The sequence below is a fragment of the Macaca mulatta genome, chromosome 13 (assembly GCF_049350105.2).
Source record: "Macaca mulatta isolate MMU2019108-1 chromosome 13, T2T-MMU8v2.0, whole genome shotgun sequence".
Lineage (NCBI taxonomy): Eukaryota > Metazoa > Chordata > Mammalia > Primates > Cercopithecidae > Macaca > Macaca mulatta.
This window is the reverse complement of record NC_133418.1, coordinates 23521256-23545461: the sequence shown is the minus strand read 5'-3', so window position 1 is coordinate 23545461 and position 24206 is coordinate 23521256. Positions and strand designations below refer to the sequence as shown.

General features: G+C 36.0%; 1 protein-coding gene across 1 annotated transcript in view; it reads right to left on the bottom strand.

Moving 5' to 3' along the window:
• Positions 1 to 24206, bottom strand: part of ANKRD36C (ankyrin repeat domain 36C) — a 176876-nt gene that overhangs the window by 132935 nt on the left and 19735 nt on the right. Inside the window, exons 7-17 of the mRNA XM_077958762.1 lie at positions 16599 to 16627; positions 16432 to 16504; positions 14741 to 14769; positions 14574 to 14646; positions 12904 to 12934; positions 10089 to 10155; positions 7167 to 7227; positions 6548 to 6578; positions 3672 to 3738; positions 1135 to 1195; positions 529 to 559 (exon numbers count right to left, since the gene is read on the bottom strand). Coding sequence (XP_077814888.1) covers positions 529 to 559; positions 1135 to 1195; positions 3672 to 3738; positions 6548 to 6578; positions 7167 to 7227; positions 10089 to 10155; positions 12904 to 12934; positions 14574 to 14646; positions 14741 to 14769; positions 16432 to 16504; positions 16599 to 16627 — 553 coding nt within the window. The remainder of the gene's footprint in view (positions 1 to 528; positions 560 to 1134; positions 1196 to 3671; positions 3739 to 6547; positions 6579 to 7166; positions 7228 to 10088; positions 10156 to 12903; positions 12935 to 14573; positions 14647 to 14740; positions 14770 to 16431; positions 16505 to 16598; positions 16628 to 24206) is intronic.

Below are 24206 nucleotides of genomic sequence, written 5' to 3'. Positions count from 1 at the left end.
TAACTGATACCTGCCTTTAAAACGTTGATGGTTAAAAAAAAAAAAAAAATGTAATATGGTTACTACTGCCATTTCCAAAATATTTGGACAAACTTTTGGAGTAGACAGGCTTCAAAACAACACTCTAAAGAGAGTTAATATGTAACAAAATGTGACTTTCTGAATTGATCTGATGTAAATCAGTACCGTGATCCCATTGCCGCATAGATCTCTATCCATCCATACTTATGGGCAAAATAAGTGTTTTGAGAGCCAGGCAGGATGATGGTCAAATCATGGGTTGGCTACCTGTTAACTGTGGAATCATGAGCCAGTATTTCAACCTCTTTAAACCAGAGTTCCCTAATTAGTAAAAAAGCAATAATAGCACGAATAGTTTGTAAAGCTGTGTGAAGATGACATGACATGATAAATGTTAAGCATGTAATACTTTGTCTAGCACAAAGCAGAACACTAAACAGATGCTAGTTTCTATTCTCTCTATTCACTTAGTTAACATATCACTTTAAAAAATCTGTGAAGTCATACCTGTCAAAACACTCTTCAACAGGAGGAAGCACTATTAAACAAAAAGTAAAATGCATTTTAAATCAACAATAGAAAACTATAGAATATTAAAAACATAAAAGAGCACAAAGGCTTGTTCCTATAATCTCAGCTACTCAGAAGGCTGAGGCAGAAGTATCACTTGAGAAGCCCATCAGTTTGAGACCAGCTTGGGCAACATAGCAAGAATCTATCCTTATAAAAATAATAATAATAATAATAATAAACCAGAAGGCCTGGCGTGGTGAGTCACACCTGTAATCCTAGCAGCTTGGGAGGCTGAGGTGGGTGAATCACTTGAGGTTAAGAGTTTGAGACCAAGCTGCACAACACGGTGAAACTCTGTCTCTACTAAAAATACAAAAAGTAGCCAGGTGTGGAGGTGCACACCTGTAATCCTAGTTACTTGGGAGGCTGAGGCAAGAGAATCACTTAAACCCAGGAGGTGGAAGTTGCAGTGAACGAAGATCGTGCCACTGCACACCAGCCTGGGCTGCAGAGTAGTAAGACTGTGTTTCGAAAAGAAAAAAAAAAGAAAGAAATGAAGAATAAGTAAATAATACAATAGGCAGGCTCCAAATAACTTACCATCTTCTATAGATTTCAGAGAAATAATCTTTCTCTTCGGGATGTATAGTTTTGAAATAATCTAGAAGAAAAACACAATAGGTTTAAGAATAACATGCAACTTAAATTAATTAGCCACAATTACTACATGATCTAACACAAAAAGTATAGACATTGAAGTCACTCATATGTAGATTCAAACCTCAAGTCTGCCATTTACTTATCTACATATTCTCATGGTGTGATGATTATGATTGGTGATACAGATATTCTCAAAATGTTACGCCTTTCAACACTATTTATTATGCAAATACTATGATATCCATTAGTTTCTTTTATTAACCACAACAAACTGGAACAAAAATTTACTCAAATGTAATTTAGAGTATTACTGAATAAAACTAATTATAAAAAAGTAAATTAATCACATTATTTTTCAAAATATGTATGCATGATATATATTTGTGTGAATTGCATTTTGTGGGAAAAATGTGAGAATGTAGTTTTTAGTAGTACTGTATTTAAATACGTTGGCATCGGAAACAGTACAAGTTGATTCTATTCTGTGTGTCAAAAGCTAAAAACAAATTATTGTATAACTTCAGCTCCTTCCAAAAAAGAGAAAACAAAACCACCATCCACCTTATGGAGCAATGAATGATAAATGAAGGCCACACATACCTACTAAATAGAAAGCTGTAACTAAGTATCTTGGCAATAGAAACAGAAGTGAAATGAAAGAATAGACAGTAAAGACATGTGGTCTGCAAGGAAAGAGTCAGACTGAGGTAAATCATTTTTAAACAAAGGGGAAGGAGGGAGAAACAAACAAAAAATGAGACACGACCAGTCAATCAAATATGAGCTTACAAGAAAAGCTTGTGTTCACAATAGATGCCTAATAACACTGGATAGCATTTACTCTACAATGTGTTTTGTGTAAATACTTATGTAACAAAGAGTTTAATTTGTTTACTGTAAAATAACACATCCCAAGAGTTAACCAGGATCATTCATCTGAAAGCTGAAACATTCTTACAACAGAGAGAGAGAAGAAAAAACAATAAAGTTCCAGCAACTTAACACCTGGAGAAAGAATTTTTATTCAGAACGCGAAAGAGTAATGTATGTCCTGAAAATTATGTATTTAATAGATACATATTAAATACACGGCTGGGGCTTTGAAAATTTAAGAAAATGGAATCTAAAATCCTAATCTAAGCTTCCAGTTGGAAGATATTAGAAAACACGTTGTATCCGCTTTTCCTATTTCCTTTTCATCTTTTCTAATTTTTATTTTCTTCTATAAGACATATTTTATCAACATAACTCAACTTATACATTCTCAACATTAGAAGAAAATATAAATTCAAAACATTCAAGAAATTTAATAGATTTAATTATGAGATCTGCCATGCATATTATGTTACCTGTAACATTCCATTATAAAAAGCCCATTTGCCTGTTTGTTGATTCACATTAAAAACTATAAAAATGTTTTGTTACATGCAAGACCTTATTCTGGGTACTCCAGGATACATACAAAGAGGTTTTCTAGCTTCAAGTGGTTCATAGTAATGCAGCAGCTTTACAATTATTTTTTCTGAAGTAAGCACAAAAGCCTATGAATTTGAAACTTAGAATGAGATACAAACACGCTGAGTGGATTTTCTTTTAATTACGATGCAACAACCTTGTGAAATTAAAGTCTGACCATAGGGATATGAAGAGTCTGTGCTTATCAAACAGGTTGTTATTTTAAACTAAATTTATATTCTTCAACTAGATAAAGAGTTTAAAGCATACTCTTAATAAAAAGGACTTGGAAAACACAGTGTAAATCCTCTTAATACAGATGTGAGAACACAATGTAAATTTCTGATCTCCCACAACTTTGTAAAATTAGAGATAAGGTTTGCTGTATTGCCAAGATTGGTCTGGAACTCCTGGGCTCAAGAATTCTCCTGGCTTGATCTCTTCAATAGGTGGGACTACAGGCACATGATACCATGTCTAGTTACATTTCCACAATTTCCACTATTTGGAATTCCACAAATTCCAAATAGCTCTCTGCAAAAATACTGTATGACAACAAAATAGATGTACAAGAAATAAAAAAGAAACTATATGCTATGTTTAACAGAGTGATTCCATGGTTCCTGTAACAAGTCATCTGAGGTATTAAAGATTCATTTAAATGGAGGTATTATTAGTCATACTCATATGATATATAACTCAAAGTAAAGACACGTACTCAAATAAGCCTAGACCAAAATTTGCATCTGCTCTATTGTGGGAAAGCTTTTCTGTCGCTATGTATTTTCCAGCAATTTTTTTTCAGATCACACCTCTCAAAGTATTTATCAACTATTTCTTATTTGCCAAATTAACAAAAATTAAAATTAACCCCTCCTATTCCTTTAAAATGGTTATCTCTAAAAAAAGTTATAATACAAACATAAAACAATGATAGGTAGACAACAGCTAACTTTTAGAAGAAAATAACATAAAAATGAGATTCAGAGTGAGAAAATTGATTTCACAAGAGAGTACTCTACCTCAGATTCCAAAGCAAACTCATCCTCTGTCACAGGCTGTGCAACACTATCCGGCCTACAGAGACTCCTACAGAGAAAAAAGATACAACAAAAATGAGCACGTTCATTTCTTAAAAGAAAACAAAAACCATCAGTCTATATATGCACGTCCCCTTGAAAAAAAAAAAAAAGGTAAAACAAGGTCTGAGGAAGGTCAGTTATCTGTATATTAAATAATATTTCTTGGTATAATTAAGATATGGCCTCTGTTTTAGAAAACATTTCAGTTACCTATTTCTGCCTCCACCTCTCCCAGCCTATGAAATATCCAATGCAGACTCACCCTTAAACCCGTAACAAATAGTGACCAGGCAATATAATGGCACAGCCAGACAATAATTTGTCCTTACAAATTATCTACCCTAATGGCTCAACTGAAAATCCAATTGATATCTGACACAGCTTTTGTTAATGAACTGGAGTAAACCTGATAACCTAAAACAAGGTAGAAAAGGGACCGTCTCTTCCCCATGATCTATTTCTGAATCAGAGACAAATCTGTGTCACTGGAAAATGGGAGTCTTGGATCTTCAGCTTTTAAGCTACTAAAAGAGGGCCCATTGATTCTCTTTACCCTAGAACACGCCAGGGAGCCCCCTGAAACACTGCAAATGTTTGAAAGCTGAGTGTACAAAAGTCAAAGTACAAATGTATATGTTGTTATTGGGAATATTGTTCAAAGCAGATTAAAACATTAAAAATTACAAAATCCAATTATTGTCATTATATACATCCTGCCTTATTCAGGTCCACAAAAACCAGCAAGCTTAAGAAGTTTCATAGACACTCAGACACCCAAGAGAGAGACTGCTGGAAAAGTCTCCCTCCTGAGTACGTACGGCTCCATTCCATTCATCACTGTCTAAATATCTTCCTTCCTAGGGGCTCCCACTCCTGGATCCCTCTTCTGCAGCGATCCATGGCAATCTCCAATCTACATCTTCAGCCTAGGAAAGCCCAGATTCCTCAAAAGACCAGCTATAATAATTGAGAGTAGGAGCTCTCTATTCCTCTGCTTCTGGAAAGTAAGTCAGTCTCAGTCATCCACCCCAAGCATACGCATGTTACCGAATACCCACCTGAAGCTTCATTGCTGATTTGCCAGCAAATCCTACATTTGCCCTACCCTACGTGTATTTGAGAGAATTGAGAAAAGAGGCAGAAAAAAGGAGACATCCACCCTGGCTCACAGATCTATATGTACTTAAGCAATCTCCAGCTCCCTAGATCTTGAGGGGATCAAAGCCCTCTGTAAGCAGGGGTGGAAGAAAATGATACCATATTCTTATCTGCTCCAGAGACTCTTTCCTGTGGCTCAAACACTTTTAACATTTTTCAGTAAAAACCTTGAAGTTTGTCAGTTCCTCCAGTTAAACAAACAAAAAGGTAGCAATCTCTTCAGAACTCCTTGAATGCCATATTCTGCCTTTCTTCATAGCTCCCAAAATCCTGTGTTTTCAATTCCATTATCTTTATCAAACTTGTATTAAAGGCAAATATTTGGATTTTTTCCTAAAACCCTCATTTCTGTCCAACTAAGTGTTCATTTCTCTTCAACTTTGGCTGTCCCCTGAAAATTCCATTCTTACCCACTTTCATTGGGTTCAACAGCTCACTCCATGCTCATCCTCTTCCGCTGTGTTCACTAGACCCACTCCCACTTTCTAAAACTAAAATCACTCAATGACAGAATGATGTCAAAGAAGACTGGGTTTTGAATTAAGAAACCTGAGTGCAAATCTCACTTCTGCGATTTACTGTATCCAAATAATTCTCTCCCTTTGAGTTTCAGATTCTCCACCTGAACAACCACTTGATCAGGATGTTCAACAAGGATTCAAGTACTAGAGCATACTTTGTTTAGTTTCTAGGAATTCCTAAAATTCCGAAATTATATGTACCTCTGATTTTGTCTGTAGGAAAATGGGGAATATTTAGCTGCTGTACATGAGAACTATAATAGAAGATCATAAACCCTAAGAAAAGCAGAAGAGAAAGTAAAAAGAAATCAAGAAAATATTATTAAAATATCACAGAAGGTAAAAAAAAAAAAAAAAAAAAAAAAGAAAAAGAAACCAGAAAATAAGAAAAAGCTTCAGCGAACTAGGCAGGGTACTCACTTAAAGAGAAAACCAAACTGGGTAAGCAGTAAGTAGAGAAATGAATTAGAAATATCCTTTTAATATAGGCTAAATATAGTTAACATAGTATGGACTATATGTAGATATTCCCCATGCACAGTCAGAAAATATTTTTCTAGGACTGGTTTGGTCTTTCTTATGAAAAACTTAGGGTCCAGCGGCCACAGATAACCGATACCTGCCTTTAAAACTTTGATGGTTAAAAAAAAAAAAAAAAGTAATATGGTTACCACTGCCATTTCCAAAATATTTGGACAAACTTTTGGAGTAGACAGGCTTCAAAACAACACTCTAAAGAGAGTTAATATGTAACAAAATGTGACTTTCTGAACTGATCTGATGTGAATCAGTACTGTGATCCCATTGCCGCATAGGTCTCTATCCATCCACGCTTAGGGGAAAAAGAAGTGATTTAAGAGCCAGGCAGGGTGATGGCCAAATCATGGGTTGGCTACCTGTTAACTGTGGAATCATGAGCCAGTATTTCAACCTCTTTAAACCAGAGTTGCCTAATTAGTAAAAAAGCAATAATAGCACGAATAGCTTGTAAAGCTGTGTGAAGAAGACATGATACGATAAATGTTAAGCATGTAATACATTGTCTAGCACAAAGCAGAACACTAAAGAGATACTAGCTTCTATTCTCTCTATTCACTAAGTTAAACATATCAATTTTAAAAATCTGTTAAATCATACCTGTTTAAACACTCTTCAGCAGGAGGAAGCACTATTGAATGAAAAGTAAAATGCATTTTAAATCAACAATAGAAAACTAAGGAATATTAAAAACATAAAAGAGCACAGCGGCTTGTTCCTATAATCTCAGCTACTCAGAAGGCTGAGGCAAAAGTATCACTTGAGAAGCCCAGGAGTTTGAGACCAGCCTGGGCAACATAGCAAGAATCTATCCTTATAAAAAAGATACTAATAATAAACAAGAAGGCCTGGCGTGGTGGGGCACACCTGTAATCCTAGCAGTTTGGGAGGCCAAGGTGGGTGGATCACTTGAGGTCAAGAGTTTGAGACAAGCCTGGACATCATGGTGAAACTCTGTCTCTCCTAAAAATACAAATATGGCCCAGGTGTGGTGGTGCACACCTCTAATCCCAGTTACTCGGGAGACTGAGGCAGGAGAATCACTGGAACCCAGGAGGTGGAAGTTGCAGTGAGCCAAGGTCTCATCACTGCACTGCAGCCTGGGCTGTAGACTAGTAAGACTGTATTTCAAAGAAAAAAAGAAAGAAAGAAAGAAAGACAAAGAAAAAGAAATGAAGAATAAGTAAATAATACAATAGGAAGGTTTCAAATAGCTTACCATCTTCTGCAGATTGTGGAGAAATAATCCTTCTCTTTGGGATGTATGGTTTAGAAATAATCTAGAAGAAAAACACAATAGGTTTAAGAATACATGAAGCAAGTTAAAATAATGATAATTGCCACCATTACTACACAATCTAACACAAAAAGTATAGACATTGAAGTCACTCATATGTGGATTCATACCTCAAGTGTGCCACTTACTTATCTACGTATTCTCGTGGTGTGATGATTATGATTGGTGATTCAGATATTCTCAAAAGGTTACTCTTTCAACCCCAGTTGATTATTATACAAATACTCTGATATTCATTAGTTTTTTTATTAACAACAACAAACGAGGACAAAAATTTACTCATATGTAATTTAGAGTATTAGTGAATAAAACGAATAATAAAAAGGTAAATTAATCAGGTTATTTTTCAAAATATATACACATAATATGTATTTGTGTAAATTGCATTTTGTGGGAGACAATGTGAGAATGTAGTTTTTAGTAGCACTATATTTAAATGCGTTGGTATTGGAAACAGAACAAGCTGCTTCTATTTCATGTGTCAAAAGCAAAAAACAAATTATTGTATAACTTCAGCTCCGTCCAAAAAAGAGAGAACAAAACAACCATCCACCTTATGGAACAATGAGTGATAAATGAAGGCCACACACACCTACTAAATAGAAAGCTGTAACTAAGTATCCTGACAATAGAAACAGAGATGAAATGACAGAATAGACAGTAAAGACATGCAGTCTGCAAGGAAAAAGTCAGACTGACGTAAATCATTTTTAAACAAAGGTGAAGGAGGGAGGAACAAACAAAAAAAAAAAGAGACATGACCAGTCAATCAAATATGAACTTAAAAGAAAAGCTTGTGTTCACAATAGATGCCTAATAACACTGGATAGCATTTACTCTACAATGTGTTTTGTGTAAATACTTAGGTAATAAAGAGTTTAATTTATTTAGTATAAAATAACATCCCAAGAGTTAACCATGATCATTCACCTGAAAACTGAAACATTCTTACTACAGAGACAGAGAAATATTGAGAGAGAGAAAGCAAAAAAAAATAAAAATAAAAATAAAAATAAAGTTCCAGCAACTTAACACCTGGAGAAAGAATTTTTGTTCTGATTTTGAAAGAGTAATGTATGTCCTGAAAAGTATGCATTTAATAGAACATGGTTGGGGCTTTAAAAATTTAAGAAAATTTAATCTAAAATCCTAATCCAAGCTTCCAGTTAGAAGATATTAGAAAACATGCTGTATCCACCTTTCTTATTTCCTTTCCATCTTTTGTAATTTTTATTTTCTTTTTTATGACATTTTATCAACATAACTCAGCTAATACATTCTCAACATTAGAGGAAAAGATAAATTCAAAACATTCAAGAAATGTAAAAGATTTAATTATGAGATCTGCCATGCATATTATGTTACCTGTAACATTCCATTATAAAAAAAGCCATTTGCCTGTTGTTGATTCACATTAAAAACTATTAAAATGTTTCACACATGCAAGACCTTATTCTGGGTACTCCAGGATACATACAAAGCGGTTTCCTAGCTTCAGGTGGTTCATAGTAATGCAGCAGCTTTACAGTTATTTTTTAATAACTAAGCACAAAAGCCTCTGAAATTTGAAATTTACAATGAGATACAAAGACCCTCACTGGAAATTTTTTTAATTACAATGCAAAACCCTTGTGAAATTAAAGTCTGACCTTAAGAATATGAAGAGTCTCTGCTTATCAAACAGGCTGTTATTTTAAACAAAATGCATATTCTTCAATTAGATAAAGAGTTTAAAGTATACTCTTTTTTGTTTTCGTTTTGTTTTGTTTTGTTTTTGAGATGGAGTCTCGCTCTGTCGCCCACGCTAGAGTGCAGTGGTGCGATCTCGACTCACTGCAAGCTCCGCCCCTCGGGTTCACGCCAATCTCCCGCCTCAGCCTCCCGTGTAGCCAGGACTACAGGCGCCCACCACCACGCCCGGCTAATTTTTTTTTTTTTTTAGTAGAGACAGGGTTTCACCATGTTAGCCACGATGGTCTCGATCTACTGACCTCGTGATCCGCCCATTTTGGCCTTCCAAAGTGCTGGGATTAAAGGCGGGAGCCACCGCGCCCAGCTAAAGTATACTCTTAATAAAAAGGGCTTGGAAAACACAGTGTAAACTCTCTGTAATACCGATGTGAGAACAGAATTGAAATTTCTCATCTCCCACCACTTTGTAAATTAGGGAGAAGGTTTGCTGTATTGCCAGGCTTGGTCTGGTACTCCTGGGCTCAAGAATTTCCTGGCTTGATCTCTTGAATAGGTGGCACTACAGGCACATGATACCATGCCTAGTTAAATTTCCACAATTTCTAATATTATTTTAGTCTAATTATAGAATCAAGAATAAAAATAAATAGCTCTCTGCAAAAATACGGCATGATGACAAAATAGGTGTACAAGAAATAAAAAGAAACTATATGCTATGTGTAACAGGGTGATTCCTTGGTTCCTATAACAAGTCATCTGATGTATTCAAGATTCATTTAAACAAAGGTATGATTAGTCATACTCATATGATATACAACTCAAAGTAAAGACACTTACTCCAATAAGCCTAGACCAAAATTTGTATCTGCTCTATTGTGGGAAAGCGTTCCCAAACATCATTTTTCTGTCACTATGTATTTTCCAGCAATTTTTTTCCAGATCACAGCACTCAAAGTATTTATCAACTATTTATTTGCCAAATTAACAAAAATTAAAATTAACCCCTCCTATTTCTTTAAAATGGTTATCTCTAATAAAAGATATAATACAAACAGAAAACAATGATAGGTAGACAACAGCTAACTTTTAGAAGATAATAATATAAAATGAGATTCAGAGTGAGAAAACTGATTTCACAAGAGAGTACTCTACCTCAGATTCCAAATCAAACTCATCCTCTGTCACAGGCTGTGCAATATTATCCGGTCTACAGAGACTCCTACAGAGGAAAAAGATACAACAAAAATGAGCACGTTCATTTCTTAAAAGAAAACAAAAACCATCAGTCTATATATGCACGTCCCTTCCAAAAAAAAAGGTAAAACAAAGTCTGAGGAAGGTCAGTTATCTGTATATTAAATAATATTTCTTGGTATAATTAAGATATGGCCTCTGTTTTAGAAAACATTTCAGTTACCTATTTCTGCCTCCACCTCTCTCAGCCTATGAAATATCCAATGCAGACTCACCCTTAAACCTGTAACAAATAGTGACCAGGCAATATAATGGCACAGCCAGACAATACTTTGTCCTTATAAATTATCTACCCTAAAGGCTAAACTGAAAATCCAGTTGATATCTGACATAACTTTTGTTACTGAACTGGAATAAACCTGATAACCTAAAACAAGGCACTGTCTCTTCCCCGTTAACTATTTCTGATTCAAAGACTAATCTTTGTCACTGGAAAATAGGAGTCTTGGATCTTCCGCTTTTAAGTTACTTAAAGAATGCCCACTGATTCTCTTTACCCTAGAACACTACAGGGAGCCCCCTGAAACACTGCAAATGTTTGAAAGCTGAGTGCACAAAAGTCAAAGTACAAATGTACATGTTCTTATGTTGTTATAGGGAATACTCTTCATAGAAGATTAAAACATTAAAAATTTTAACATCCAATTATTGCATTATACAGATCCTGCCTCATTCAGGTTCACAAAAACCAGCAAACTTAAGAACCTTCATAGACACTCAGATACCCAAGAAAGAGACTGCTGGAAAAGTCCATCCTGCGTACGTACGGCTCCATTCCATTCATCACTGTCTAAATATCTTCCTTCCTAGGGGCTCCCACTTCTGGATCCCTCTTCTGCAGAGATCCATGGCAATCTCCAATCTACATCTTCAGCCTAGGAAAGCCCAGATTCCTCAAAAGACCAGCTATAATAATTGAGAGTAGGAGCTCTCTATTCCTCTGCTTCTGGAAAGTAAGTCAGTCTCAGTCATCCACCCCAAGCATACGCATGTTATTGACTACCCACCTGAAGCTTCATTGCTGATTTGCCAGCCAATCCTACATTTGACCTACCCTACTTGTATGTGAGAGAATTGAGAAAAGAGGCAGAAAAAAGGAGACATCCACCCTGGCTCACAGATCTATGTACTTAAGCAATCTCCCTAGTTCTTGAGGGGTTCTAAGCCCTCTGTAAGCTGGGATGGAAGAAGATGATACCACATTCCTATCTGCTCCAGAGACTCTTTCCTGTGGCTCAAATCCTTTTAATACTTTTCAATAAAAACCTTGAAATCTGTCAGTTCCTCCAGTTAAACAAAAAGGCAGCAACCCCTTCAGAACTCCTTGAATGTCCTATTCTCATACATCTTTCTTCATAATTCCCAACATCCTGTTTTCAATTCCCTTATCTTTATCAAACTTATAAGAAAGCCAAATATTCAGATTTTTCCCTAAAACCTTCATTTCTATCCAACTAAGTGTGTGTTTCTCTTCAACTTTGGCTGTCCCCTGAAAATTCCATTCTCACCCACTTTCACTGGGTTCAACAGCTCATTCCATGCTCATCCTCTTCCGCTGTGTTCACTAGACCCACTCCCACTTTCTAAAACTAAAATCACTCAATGACAGAATGATGTCAAAGAAGACTGGGTTTTGAATTAAGAAACCTGAGTGCAAATCTCACTTCTGCAATTTACGGTATCCAAATAATTTTCTCCCTTTGAGTTTCAGGTTCTCCATCTGAACAACCACTTGATCAGGATGTTAAACCAGCATTCAAGTACTAGAGGATATTTTGTTTAGTCTCTAGGATTTCTTAACATTCTGAACTTCTGTGTACCTCTGAAATTGTCTGTAGGAAAATGGGGAATATTTAGCTGCCATAAATGAAAACTATAATAGAAAATCACAAACCCTTAGAGAAGCAGTAGAGAAAGTGAAAAGAAATCAAGAAAATATTAAAATGTCATAGAAGGAAAAATAAAGAATCCAGAAAATAAGAAAAAGCTTCAACGAACTAGGCAAGGTACTCACTTAAAGAGAAAACCAAAGTGGGTAGGCAGTAAGTAGAGAAATGAATTAGAAATATCCTTTTAATATAGGCTAAATACAGTTAATATTACATGAATTATATGTAAATATTCTGCATGCACAGTCAGATAATATTTTTCTAGGACTGGCCTTGTCTTGCTAATGAAAAACTTAGGGTCCTGCGGCCACAGGTAACTGATATCTGCCTTTTAAAAAAATAAGTAATATGGTTACTACTGCCATTTCCAAAATATTTGGACAAATTTTTGGAGTAGACAGGCTTCTAAATAACACTCGAAAGAGAGTTAATATGTAACAAAATGTGACTTTCTGAATTGATCTGATGTAAATCAGTACCGTGATCCCATTGCCACATAGGTCTCTATCCATCCACACTTATGGGCAAAATAAGTGTTTTGAGAGCCAGGCAGGATGATGGTCAAATCATGGGTTGGCTACCTGTTAACTGTGGAATCATGAGCCAGTATTTCAACCTCTTTAAACCAGAGTTGCCTAATTAGTAAAAAAAAAAAATAAATAATAGCACAAATAGTTTGTAAAGCTGTGTGAAGATGACATGACATGATAAATGTACATGTAATGTGGTGTCTCGCACAGAGCAGAACACTAAACGGATACTAGTTTCTATTCTCTCTATTCACTTAGTTAACATATCACTTTAAAAAATCTGTGAAATCATACCTGTTTAAACACTCTTTAGCAGGAGGAAGCACTATCAAACAAAAAGTAAAATGCATTTTAAATCAACAATTGGAACCTGTAGAATATTAAAAACATAAAAGAGCACAATGGCTTGTTCCTATAATCTCAGCTACTCAGAAGGCTGAGGCAGAAGTATCACTTGAGAAGCCCAGGAGTTTGAGACCAGCTTGGGCAACACAGAAAGACTCTATCTTTATTTAAAAAAATATTTTAAAAATTTAAAAATATCCTGTAGACGGGGCTTGGTGGGTCACGTCTGTAATCCTAGCACTTTGGGAGGCCAAGGTGGGTGGATCATTTGAGGTCAGGAGTTCGAGATCAGCCTGGCCAACATGGTGAAAGCCGGTGTCTACTAAAAATACAACAATTACCAGGTGTTGTGGCGCACACCTATAATCTCAGCTACTCAGGAGACTGAGACAGGAGAATCACTTGAACCCGGGAGGTGAAAGTTGAAGTGAGCCAGGATTGCACATGTCTTTCATACAAAACATCAGAAGGATTTAAGCCATTATACTACAAATATTCATCATGTTCTTTGACTTGCCTGGTAATTGAACAGGTACACAATGACAATTACACTTTAGATGAATGTACACTTCAAAACTCCTCAGTGGAACTATCCCAAATTGATCTGCTGGATATGTTTGGTGAATCCTGTTATATGGTATTCATTATTTTTCATACCCATGTGGTATAATAATGAGCCTACACTTCTTGTATTTTCTAGTTTAGCCTTCAAAAAGTTTTGTCAATCACTCATGGCAACAAGGTATAATATACAAACCCAATCAAAATATATAAAAAATTATCAAATCTGATATACTTACACAAAATAAAGCCGCTAAAACCATTAGACATGAGTAAGCTTTTCCATTTGGAAATCACTCCAATATTCATTAAAAATAAATATTTTAGGGGTCAATTAACGAATTCAACATTATTTTTGTTTCTAAAATAGTCTGGTTTGAAGGATCATGTTATTCTCTAAAGTATTTTCATTAAATTGCCATTTTATCCAAAAGTTAGCTCTCTGAGCAACAAAGCCAATGTATGCATATTCACGTTTACCCTATGTGAACAATTAATACCAACAAAACATATATTTCTGATGCCCAATAGTAACAAAGAGGGGTAATGAGTCACTGTGGGCCATCCCAATTCTAGCACTCTTTCCTGCTTCCAGCAGTTTTGGCTGGAGCAGCCAAAATCAAATCTTCTTTTATGCAAATATTCCAAATGCATCTGAAGTGAGTTCCATCAGCTTTCTTCAGCAGAAATCCCAAAATTGCAAAACTAACACCTTTTCCCTCCTTCCTGCCTCACAATCCCCTTCCTTGAGTAAAATAATTACAACATCAGAGGTCTCCTTAGTTCTCTTTCTACATTGTTTATAAGTTCTTCCAATCACTTCTTCCCTGTGGTTTTCTTGCCAATTTCATTGTGGGGAAGGATATAATCTTACTACTCAGATCATGGCCAAGGACCAACAGCATCAGCATCACCCAAGTACTTATTACAAATGCAGAATCTCAGGCCTGCTGAATCAGAATGTGCAGCTTCAATGAGCCCCCTGCGATTTATTCAGGGAAGGGAAGTTCTCTTCTATCCTGAGTGAACATGACATTAAATGTGTTTTGCAAAATTACCTGTCCCAGATTTTTCTCCATCCTTTATTTCTGTGGCTATATTTGAAACAGAATCTTTCTTTTCGCTTGTAGCCTGAATGAGATTTAAAACAAAATAATCAGTAAGTAAACTACATTTCATAGACCATGCAGTTAATAGTTCAAAATATAATTGAGAGTGTAATTACCTTCAAGACTGGTTGTTTCTGAGAAGACACTGAAAAACAAAAGAGATACATAGTCAATCATATGTAAATATGGTAAATTTATCCCTACGTTCATGCAGTGTTAGCATCAAGCTGTATCCTCCTTCCTGTATTAGTGCAGGCTTTGATGTCTTCTACTTTGTGTCTTGGGACAGGAACATGACAGAAATATACTGAAGAAAACTGGAATACAGGCCTTTTGTAAGTGTATATATACACTTACAATTTCAAATGTGGTATAATTTGTCATATGTCTAAAACTAAAATGAAACAGTGTCAGTATCAATGCGGATTTGCCGAGTGGTGAGGACAAATGTGATCTAAAATCAGAGGAGCAACTCATACACCTGAGAGTTAATGTCAAAGCAGGTGGTACGTGCAACCGCATGTCTTCCTTGAAAGACATCAGAAAGATTTATACCATTAGACTACAAATATTTATCATGCTCTTTAACTTGCCCAGTTCCTGAGAAAGTACACTTCACGTCTCTTCAGTGGAAGTGTCCTAAATTGATCAGCTTGTGTATATGTTTGGTGAATCCTAGTAGATAATATTCATTATTTCTCACATTCATGTGGTGTAATAATTTGCCTAAGTTTCTAGTATCCTCTAGTTTAGCCTTTTGAAAGTTTCTTCATCCACTTGTGACAGAAAGGAGTAATATATAAACCTCAATAAAAAGTATTATCAATTATCAATTTTGACATACTTCTACAAAATAAAACTGCTACAAGCATTAGATAATAATAAGCTTTTACATTTGGAAACAGCTCCAATATTCATTGAAAATAACCATTTTAGGAGTCAATTGATGAATTCAACATTATTTTTGTTTTGAAAATAGTCTTGTTTGGAGTATCATGCTTTTCTCTAAAGCATTATCATTAAATAGCTATTTTATCCAAAAGTTAGCTCCTTGAAAAATGAAGCCAATGTCATCATATTTAAGTTTATCTCATTTTTATAACTAATATCAACAAAACAAGTATCTCTGATGCCTAATAGTAACAAAGAGGAATAACGAGTCACTGTGGATTATCCCAATTTTAGCACTCTTTCCTGTTTGCAGTAGTTCCTGGAGCTGCCAAAATCAGATCCTCTGTTATGCAAATATTCTAAACTCTTCTGAAGTTAGTTCACTCAGGTTTCCTCAGCAGAAACTGCAAAATTAAATAAATAACTTATTTTCCCTCCTTCCTGCTTCATAATCTCTCTTTTCTGAGGAAAATAATTATTACACCAATGGTCTTGTTACTTCTCATTCTACAGTGTTTATGTGTTGGTACGATCATCTCTTCCCTCTGGTCTTAGCAATACAATCTGATGCCTATAATTTCTATTACTTCATCTCTTTCTCCTTTCCCTCTTGATGGAAACATACTGTAGATTTAAAGCAAAATTATGTTTTCCCCTTAGTCTGTTATGTCTTGAACTGCTCACCAATGATTCTTCTTGCCAGTTTCAATATAGGGAAATGTATAATCTTACTACTCAGATCATGGCCAAGGACCAGCAGCATCAGCATCACCCAAGTACTTATTACAAATGCAGAATCTCAGGCCTGCTGAATCAGAATGTGCAGCTTCAATGAGCCCCCTGCGATTTATTCAGGGAAGGGAAGTTCTCTTCTATCCTGAGTGAACATGACATTAAATGTGTATTGCAAAATTACCTGTCCCAGATTTTTCTCCATCTTTTGTTTCTGTGGCTACATTTGAAGCAGAATCTTTCTTTTCGCTTGTAGCCTGAATGGGATTTGAAACAAAACAATCAATACATAAAGTATATTTCACAGACTATGCAGTTAATAGTTCAAAACATAAATGAATGTGTAATTACCTTCAAGGCCGGTTGTTTCTGGGAAGACACTGACAAGCAAAAGGGACACATAATCAATCATGTGTAAATATGATAAAGTTATCCATACATGCATGCAGTGTTAGCATCAAGCTGTATCCTCCTGCCTATATTAGTTTAGGTCTTTATGTTTTATATTTTGTGTCTTGGGACTGGAACACGACAGAAATACACTGAAGAAAACACGAATACAGGCTTCATGAAATATACACTTACAATTTCAAACGTGATATGATCTGTCATATGTCTAAAACTAAAATGAAACAGTGTCAGTATCAATGTGGATATGCTGGGGGATAAAAACAAATGTGGTCTAAAAACAGAGGAGCAACTGATACACCTGGGAATCAATGTCAAAGCAGGTGGTACACGCTCTCGCATGTCTTTAATTCAAGAGATCAGAAGGACATATACCATTATACTACAAACATTCATCATGCTCTTTAACTTGCCTGATAGCTAAGAAGGTACACAATTACAATGACACTTCAGCTGAATGTACACTTCATGTCTCCTCAGTGGAAGTGTCCTAAATTGATCAGCTTGGATATATGTTTGGTGAATTCTAGTAGATAGTATTCATTATTTCTCAGACTCATGAGGTGTAATAATTGCCTGTGTTTCTTGTGTCCTCTAGTTTAGCCTTCTAAAAGTCTTTTCATCCACTCATGGCAACAAGGTATAATATATAAACCTCAATAAAAAGTATCATCATTTATCAATATTAACATACTTCTACAAAATAAGACTGCTACAAGCATTAGATATTAATAAGCTTTTACATTGAGAAACAGCTCCAATATTCATTGACAATAACCATTTTAGGAGTCAATTAATGAATTCAACATTATTTTTGTTTCTAAAATAGTCTGAAGTATCATGTTATTCTCTAAGGAATTTTCATTAAATTGCTATTGTATCCAAAAGTTAGCTCCTTGAAGAACAAAGCCAATGTATGCATATTCATGTTTATTTCATTTGAATAATTAATATCAGCAAAATCTATGTCTCTGATTCCCAATAGTAACAAAGAGGAGTAATGAGTCACTGTGGTTTATCTGAATTCTATACCCTTCCCTTCCTCTAGTAGTTTCTGGAGCAGCCAAAATCAAATCATCCTTTACACAAATATTCTAAAATGCATTTGAAGTGAGTTCAGTTATACTTAGAGTCGTAATTTTAAAAATAATTTTCTTTGTACTCATGAAGGCTCCTAATATTCCTACATTTCCTGGATTCAGCAGTTCAGCTCTTTTGCCATCTCTTTTTCCACTTTTGCAAAAACATAGACATCAAAGAAATAATGCATAATCAGATTCCCATGTAAATAAGTTAAACAAAATCTCTAAATAACCAGAGACTTATTTTATTATTAACTAACCAAATATATATATGCACATATATATATGCACATATATATATATGTCATGATTGCCAAGATTATTGACAGTTACCCTTTTAGTACTCAAGAAATGCATTATTTGATTCCTTGTTCCTAAAGCTAGTTTGATATGATATACCATAGAGGTATCTCTGGTCCTTTTATGAAATAACTACCTTAGTAAACACAGCTTTCCTAAAGAAAAAAAAAAAAAAAACTTTTTCTAGATTAAGCATCCCAATATGCTAACTGACATGAATGAAGCGCTTATCATTGATGTGCAAAACTTCTACGGAGAAGAAATGAGACCCTGTGGGTCACCCTCATCCTTCTAACTTCTGCTTTCCATTAAGTGACTTTCCACAAGTCTCCTCATCAGAAACCTCCAAATTACCTAGCTAGATGCTTTGTTTACACCTGCCCAATTTGACATACACTCTTTTTCATTCATAAATCTAATATCCATATTGGTGGACTTCGTTCTTTGACCTCCACATTCATTTCTTCATTATTCTCACCACTGTATTGGGACATCTGTACAATCCCATACAGACACATGTGAAGATAAGGTTTTGCTTTATTAAAATGTTAAATGTGTCAGACACGTGACTAACATGTACAAATTCCTTCTTCACAAAAGCAGCCCCATGGCCTCCTCTCTCCCATAGACACTCTGTTTCACAGCTGTTCTTCACTCACATCCGTTTGAGTATCTATCGTCTCTCATTCTGTCTCTATGCTTTCACTTCATATTACGAGTTATTATCATAGGCTCACCCATCTACCTTACCTATTTTCCTCTCCAGGAGACAGTACTGAGCAGTAAATTAGAATCTTCCAGGATATGAACACTTTTATATACACAAGACTTTGTGGAGCTATTTTATGTTTAACTATGAATAAAACCACTATTTCTATGCCTTCCAGAGAAACGGGCTCTGAAATGTTATTGAACGTAACCTATTTAAAAACTTCTTTAACTACAATCACACTGTCTCTCCTCAATGCACCAATATCTTCAGAAATAACTTGTGAAGACTTGAAAACATGTCAGTAATTGACATGAAAAATGAAGCACTGACATAATTTTTTGCAGATATAAATAAGACACGTTGAGATCCTTACTAGATCTGAGAAGAGTGCCATGAGACAGGAAATAAATATGGAACAAAAATATTTTCATTTGTAATGAAAATTATTCTATTTACAGTTTTCAGAAGAGAAAAAATACACACACACACACACACACACACACACACACATACACACATTCACCCAAAAAAAACAGAGCAATATGGCTTTACAGGGTGTTTTGTCTTCAAGGCCCTATTTGTCATTTGACATCCGGGAACAATCTATAAGGATCAACAAAGGGGTTCGAAATTGTGACCTGAGTAGTTTAGAGTTTAACATTCATGAAGAGGAACCGAGAGGACAAGTAACACTTTGACCATTGGCCATTTCCTCTCCTTACTGACATTCTCTGAAAAGCACACACTGGATTTTCTCAGGGTTATGACATGTCAAAAAGACATGCTTTAAGGGGGAAACAGGTGCAATCAGCACAGCCATGGGAGAGATACAGCTATGCTTGCTAGGATTTCCAATACTTCTGTTTCATTTCTAATATAGTACAAATCAATAAAAGCAACCACATGAGCATATCCATGTTGGTATGTCATCATATTTAAGTTGATATGGTATCAGCACGAAGAGAGCATAATATGCTGTAGTTACCACATGGAATATCATGAGATCATATAATAAATCAAGAAATACCTCACTGGGTCAATGTGAATAGACAGATTTCACAAAGACCAAGTTGCAGTCATTTTGTGCACTGCCTGAACTTTTCTACAAGTTTTTAATACACAAAATCAAGTTCTACATGTTATCTATGAATGTGCACATATGTGGTAAGAGGTTTTTAATGTGCATTTGGGTGATTTCTCTTTGATTTTTTTTTAATTTAATTCAAGCTCTTGGTTACACGTCATCAATAAGTTTTATTGGTATAGAAAACTCTAAGACCATAACAGCTCAGAATCACTGTCTTAAAAGGCTATGTCTACCAGAGTCAGGAAAGCATGACTACTTACTTTCTTCATTTTTAAAACTCACAGGTACTCCACACACACTCCCAAATAAAACTGTATACAAGTTCTTTAGTTTAATTAGATCCCATTTGTCAATTTTGGCTTTTGTTGCCGTTGCTTTTGGTGTTTTAGTCACGAAGTATTTGCCCATGCCTATGTCCTGAATGGTACTGCCTAGGTTTTCTTCTAGGGTTTTTATACTTTTAGAACTTACTTTTAAGTCTTTAATTCATCTCGAGTTAATTTTTGTATTAAGTGTAAGGAAGGAGTCCAGTTTCAGTTTCCTGCATAAGGCTAGCCAGTTTTCCCAACACCATTTATTAAATAGGTAATCATTTCCCCATTGCTTTTGTCAGGTTTGTCAAAGATCAGAGGGTGTAGACGTATGGCATTATTTCTGAGGCCTCTGTTCTGTTCCATTGGTCTATATATATCTGTTTTGGTACCAGTACCATGCTATTTTCATTACTGTAGCCTTGTCGTATAGTTTGAAGTCAGGTAGCATGATGCCTCCAGCTTTGTTCTTTTTGCTTAGGATTGTCTTGGCTATATGGGTTCTTTTTTTGGTTCCATATGAAATTTAAAGTAGTTTTTTCTAATTCTGTGAAGAAAATCAATGGTAGCTTGATGGGTATAGCATTGAACCTACAAATTACTTTGGGTAGTATGGCCATTTTCAAATTACTGATTCTTCCTATCCACGAGTATAGAATGCTTTTCCATTTGTTTGTGTCCTCTTATTTCCTTGAGTGGTGGTTTGTAGTTCTCCTTGAAGAGGGTCTTCAAATCCCTTGTGAGTTGTATTCCTTGCTATTTTATTCTCTTTGTAGCAATTGTGTATGGGGGTTCACTCATGATTTAGCTCTCTATTATTGGTGTATAGGAATGCTTGTGATTTTTGCACATTGATTTTGGATCCTGAGACTGTGAGGAAGTTGCTTATCAGCTGAAAGAGATTTGGGGCTGAGACAATTTGTTTTCTAAATATACAATCATATCGTCTGCAAACAGAGACAATTTGACTTCCTTTCTTCCTATTTGAATACTGTTTATTTCTTTCTCTTGCCTGACTGCTCTGGCCACAACTTCCAATACTATGATCAGAGTGAACAGGCAACCTACAGAATGGGAGAAAATGTTTGCAATCTCTCCATCTGACAAAGGCCTAATATCTAGAATCTACAAGGAACTTAAACAAATTTACAAGAAAAGAACAAACAATCTCCTCAAAAAGTGGGCAAAGGATATGAACAGACACTTCTCAAAAGAACACATTTATGCAGCCAATAAACATCTGAAAAAAAGCTCATCATCACTGATCATTAGAGAAATGCAAGTCAAAACCACAATGAGATACCATCTCATGCAGTGGAAACAACAGATGCTGGAGCAGATGTGGAGAAATAGGAATGCTTTTACAATGTTGGTGGGAGTGTCAATTAGTTCAACCATTGTGGAAGACAGTGTGGTGATTCCTCAAGGATCCAGAACCAGAATCCCATTATTGGGCACATACTCAGTGTGTGTGTGTGTGCGTGTGTATGTGTGTATACGCAGTGGTTGGTTCCTATAATCTCAGCTACTCAGAAGGCTGAGGCAGAAGTATCACTTGAGAAGCCCAGGAGTTTGAGAACAGCCTGGGCAACATAGCAAGACTCTTTATTAAAAAAAAAAAAAAATCACGCAGGCCGGGCACAGTAGTTCATGCCTGTGATCTCAGCATATTGGGAGGCCACAGCAGGTGGATCACTTGAGGTCAGAAGTTTGAGACCAGCCTGACCAAACATGGTAAAACCCCGTCTCAACAAAAATACAAAAAAAATAGCCTAGTGTGGTAGCACACGTGTGTAATCCCAGCTCCTCGGGAGGCTGAGACAGGAGAATCGCTTGAACCCAGGAGGTGGAGGTTGCAGTGAGCCAAGATTGTGCCATTCCACTCCAGCCTGGGTGACAGGGTGAGACTTCATCTCAAAAGAAAAAACAAGAAATCATGAACTTTGTACATGCTTTAGACCTTGTAGGAAAAAAAGTGTAAGACTTTGATGCTTTATTACAGAGACTCTCACGATTTGTTACAAAGCAGTACTTTAGAAACATACTTGGAGGTTATACTAAAATTATTAGTTATACTATTTGTAGGTAACTAATGAATTAAGAACTCTTATTTCCTTTCTTATGTGCTTAGCATATACTTATCAAATGCGAAGAAGAATATATTATCAAAATTTGTTACAAGTGAATTGCAGTATAAAATAGTCATAATTCTAACAGAATCATATCAGACTGACAGAAAATGGCATCATTAGTAGAATCAATATAATGAGCAGACAGTGTCAAAGAACATGATTTCTGGACAAATGAACCAGGAGCAGCTAGAACAGAGTACACAGTAGTCCCCCTTATCTGCTGTATGTGTAGAAAACACATATTCAATATAATGTTCCTCTTCCCTCACACCACAACAACAATCATCAACACAGAAGATTTCTGTGACCAAATGTGTATATTTCCCCAGCAACAAGCAAACAATTCCGTGGCAGACACCAAATGGGTGCCCTCTAATTCTGACACTATCTACTTGGGGATTGTGTCAGATCCCACAGGTTGAGGGCTCAGTACCACAAGGCTATTCCCCCACAGCAATCACAAGTCTGGGCCTCCAGAACTTCCAATCAACTTCCAGGTGGACTTCAAGTTGGGTTTCCCAGGACCCCCTCTTTGCTTTGATTAATTTACTAGAGTGGCTCAGAGAACTCATTGAAACACATTTACCAGTTTCTTATAAAGAATATTCAAGGATACAGATAAAGAGATGCATAGTGCAAGATATGGGGGGAAAGTAACATGCTTCCATGTCCTCCCAGGGCACTCACTCTCTGGGAACATCCACGTATTCTCCATACACCTCCATGTATTGGAGAGTTTCCAGGTAGCTGAATACAGCTATCCCGATGCTCTCCAAATCCAATCCTTTTGGGATTTTATGAAAGCTTCATTACATACACATGACTGATTATTGAACATTCAGCCCCTCTCACATCCCAGGAGGTGAGGGGTGGGGCTCAAAGTCCCAACCCTCTATTCACACCCTGATCTCTCTGATGATGGGCCCCACCCTGAAGCCATCTGGAAGCTGCCTGCCATGAGTCAATCATTAGCATACAAATGACATCATGTTGGAAATTCTGAGGATTTTAGGAGTTGTATGACAGAAAATGGGGTTGAAGACCAAATATATATTTCATAATATGACATTGGTGGTTTAGTCACTGACATAATCTGTTCCTAACATCCAACCAACGATATTATCATGGCTCACGGATCCAAGATAATGTGAAGCAGATGATCTTCTTTCTGACATACAGTCAAATAGAAGGTCAATAGTAGCCTAAGACTACATGGCAATGTCTACTACATTCGCCTCACTTATCACATAGCCATTTTATTATCTCACATCAGTGCAGAAAGTAGGGTGACTATAGTACATGATACTTTGTGAGATCACATTCACATAACTTTTATTACAGTATATTGTTACAATTGATCTACTTTACCATTAGCTATTATTAATCTCTTATTGTGCCTAACTTATGCATTAAATTTTATTATAGATATATATGTATTTTTAAAAATTACTGTACACATAGAGTTCAGCACTATTCATGTTTTCAGGCATTCACTAGGGGTCTTGAAATGCATCCCCCATGTGTAAGAGGAAATTACTGTACTTATTGTGTTGAAACACAACAGTTTCTCCACCTCTTCAGTTTAAACTGTTTAGGATAAAGCACTCTAATTCAAAAAATCTAGGTCTATGAAAACTGCACTCTATTCTACGGCAAAACACAGGATACAGACCAGGGTCAAGGATCCCTGCAAAGACTTTTCGGCTGCCAGTGCAGAAGAGCCTAAGAGAGATCAGTGTCCTTACTTTCACTAATCCTTTCCTAGGGAAGATTCTGGTGAGTTTGCTTAGTTCTAGCTGTTCATTCACCCTATGTAGGGCACAAACAATGCTTAAATTCAGCTTTCATTTTACCTCCTTCAAAAAAACACACACAGAGAAAATATCACTCCCTTAAAAGCTTATCCAATCTGAGTCTTGTCTCCTCG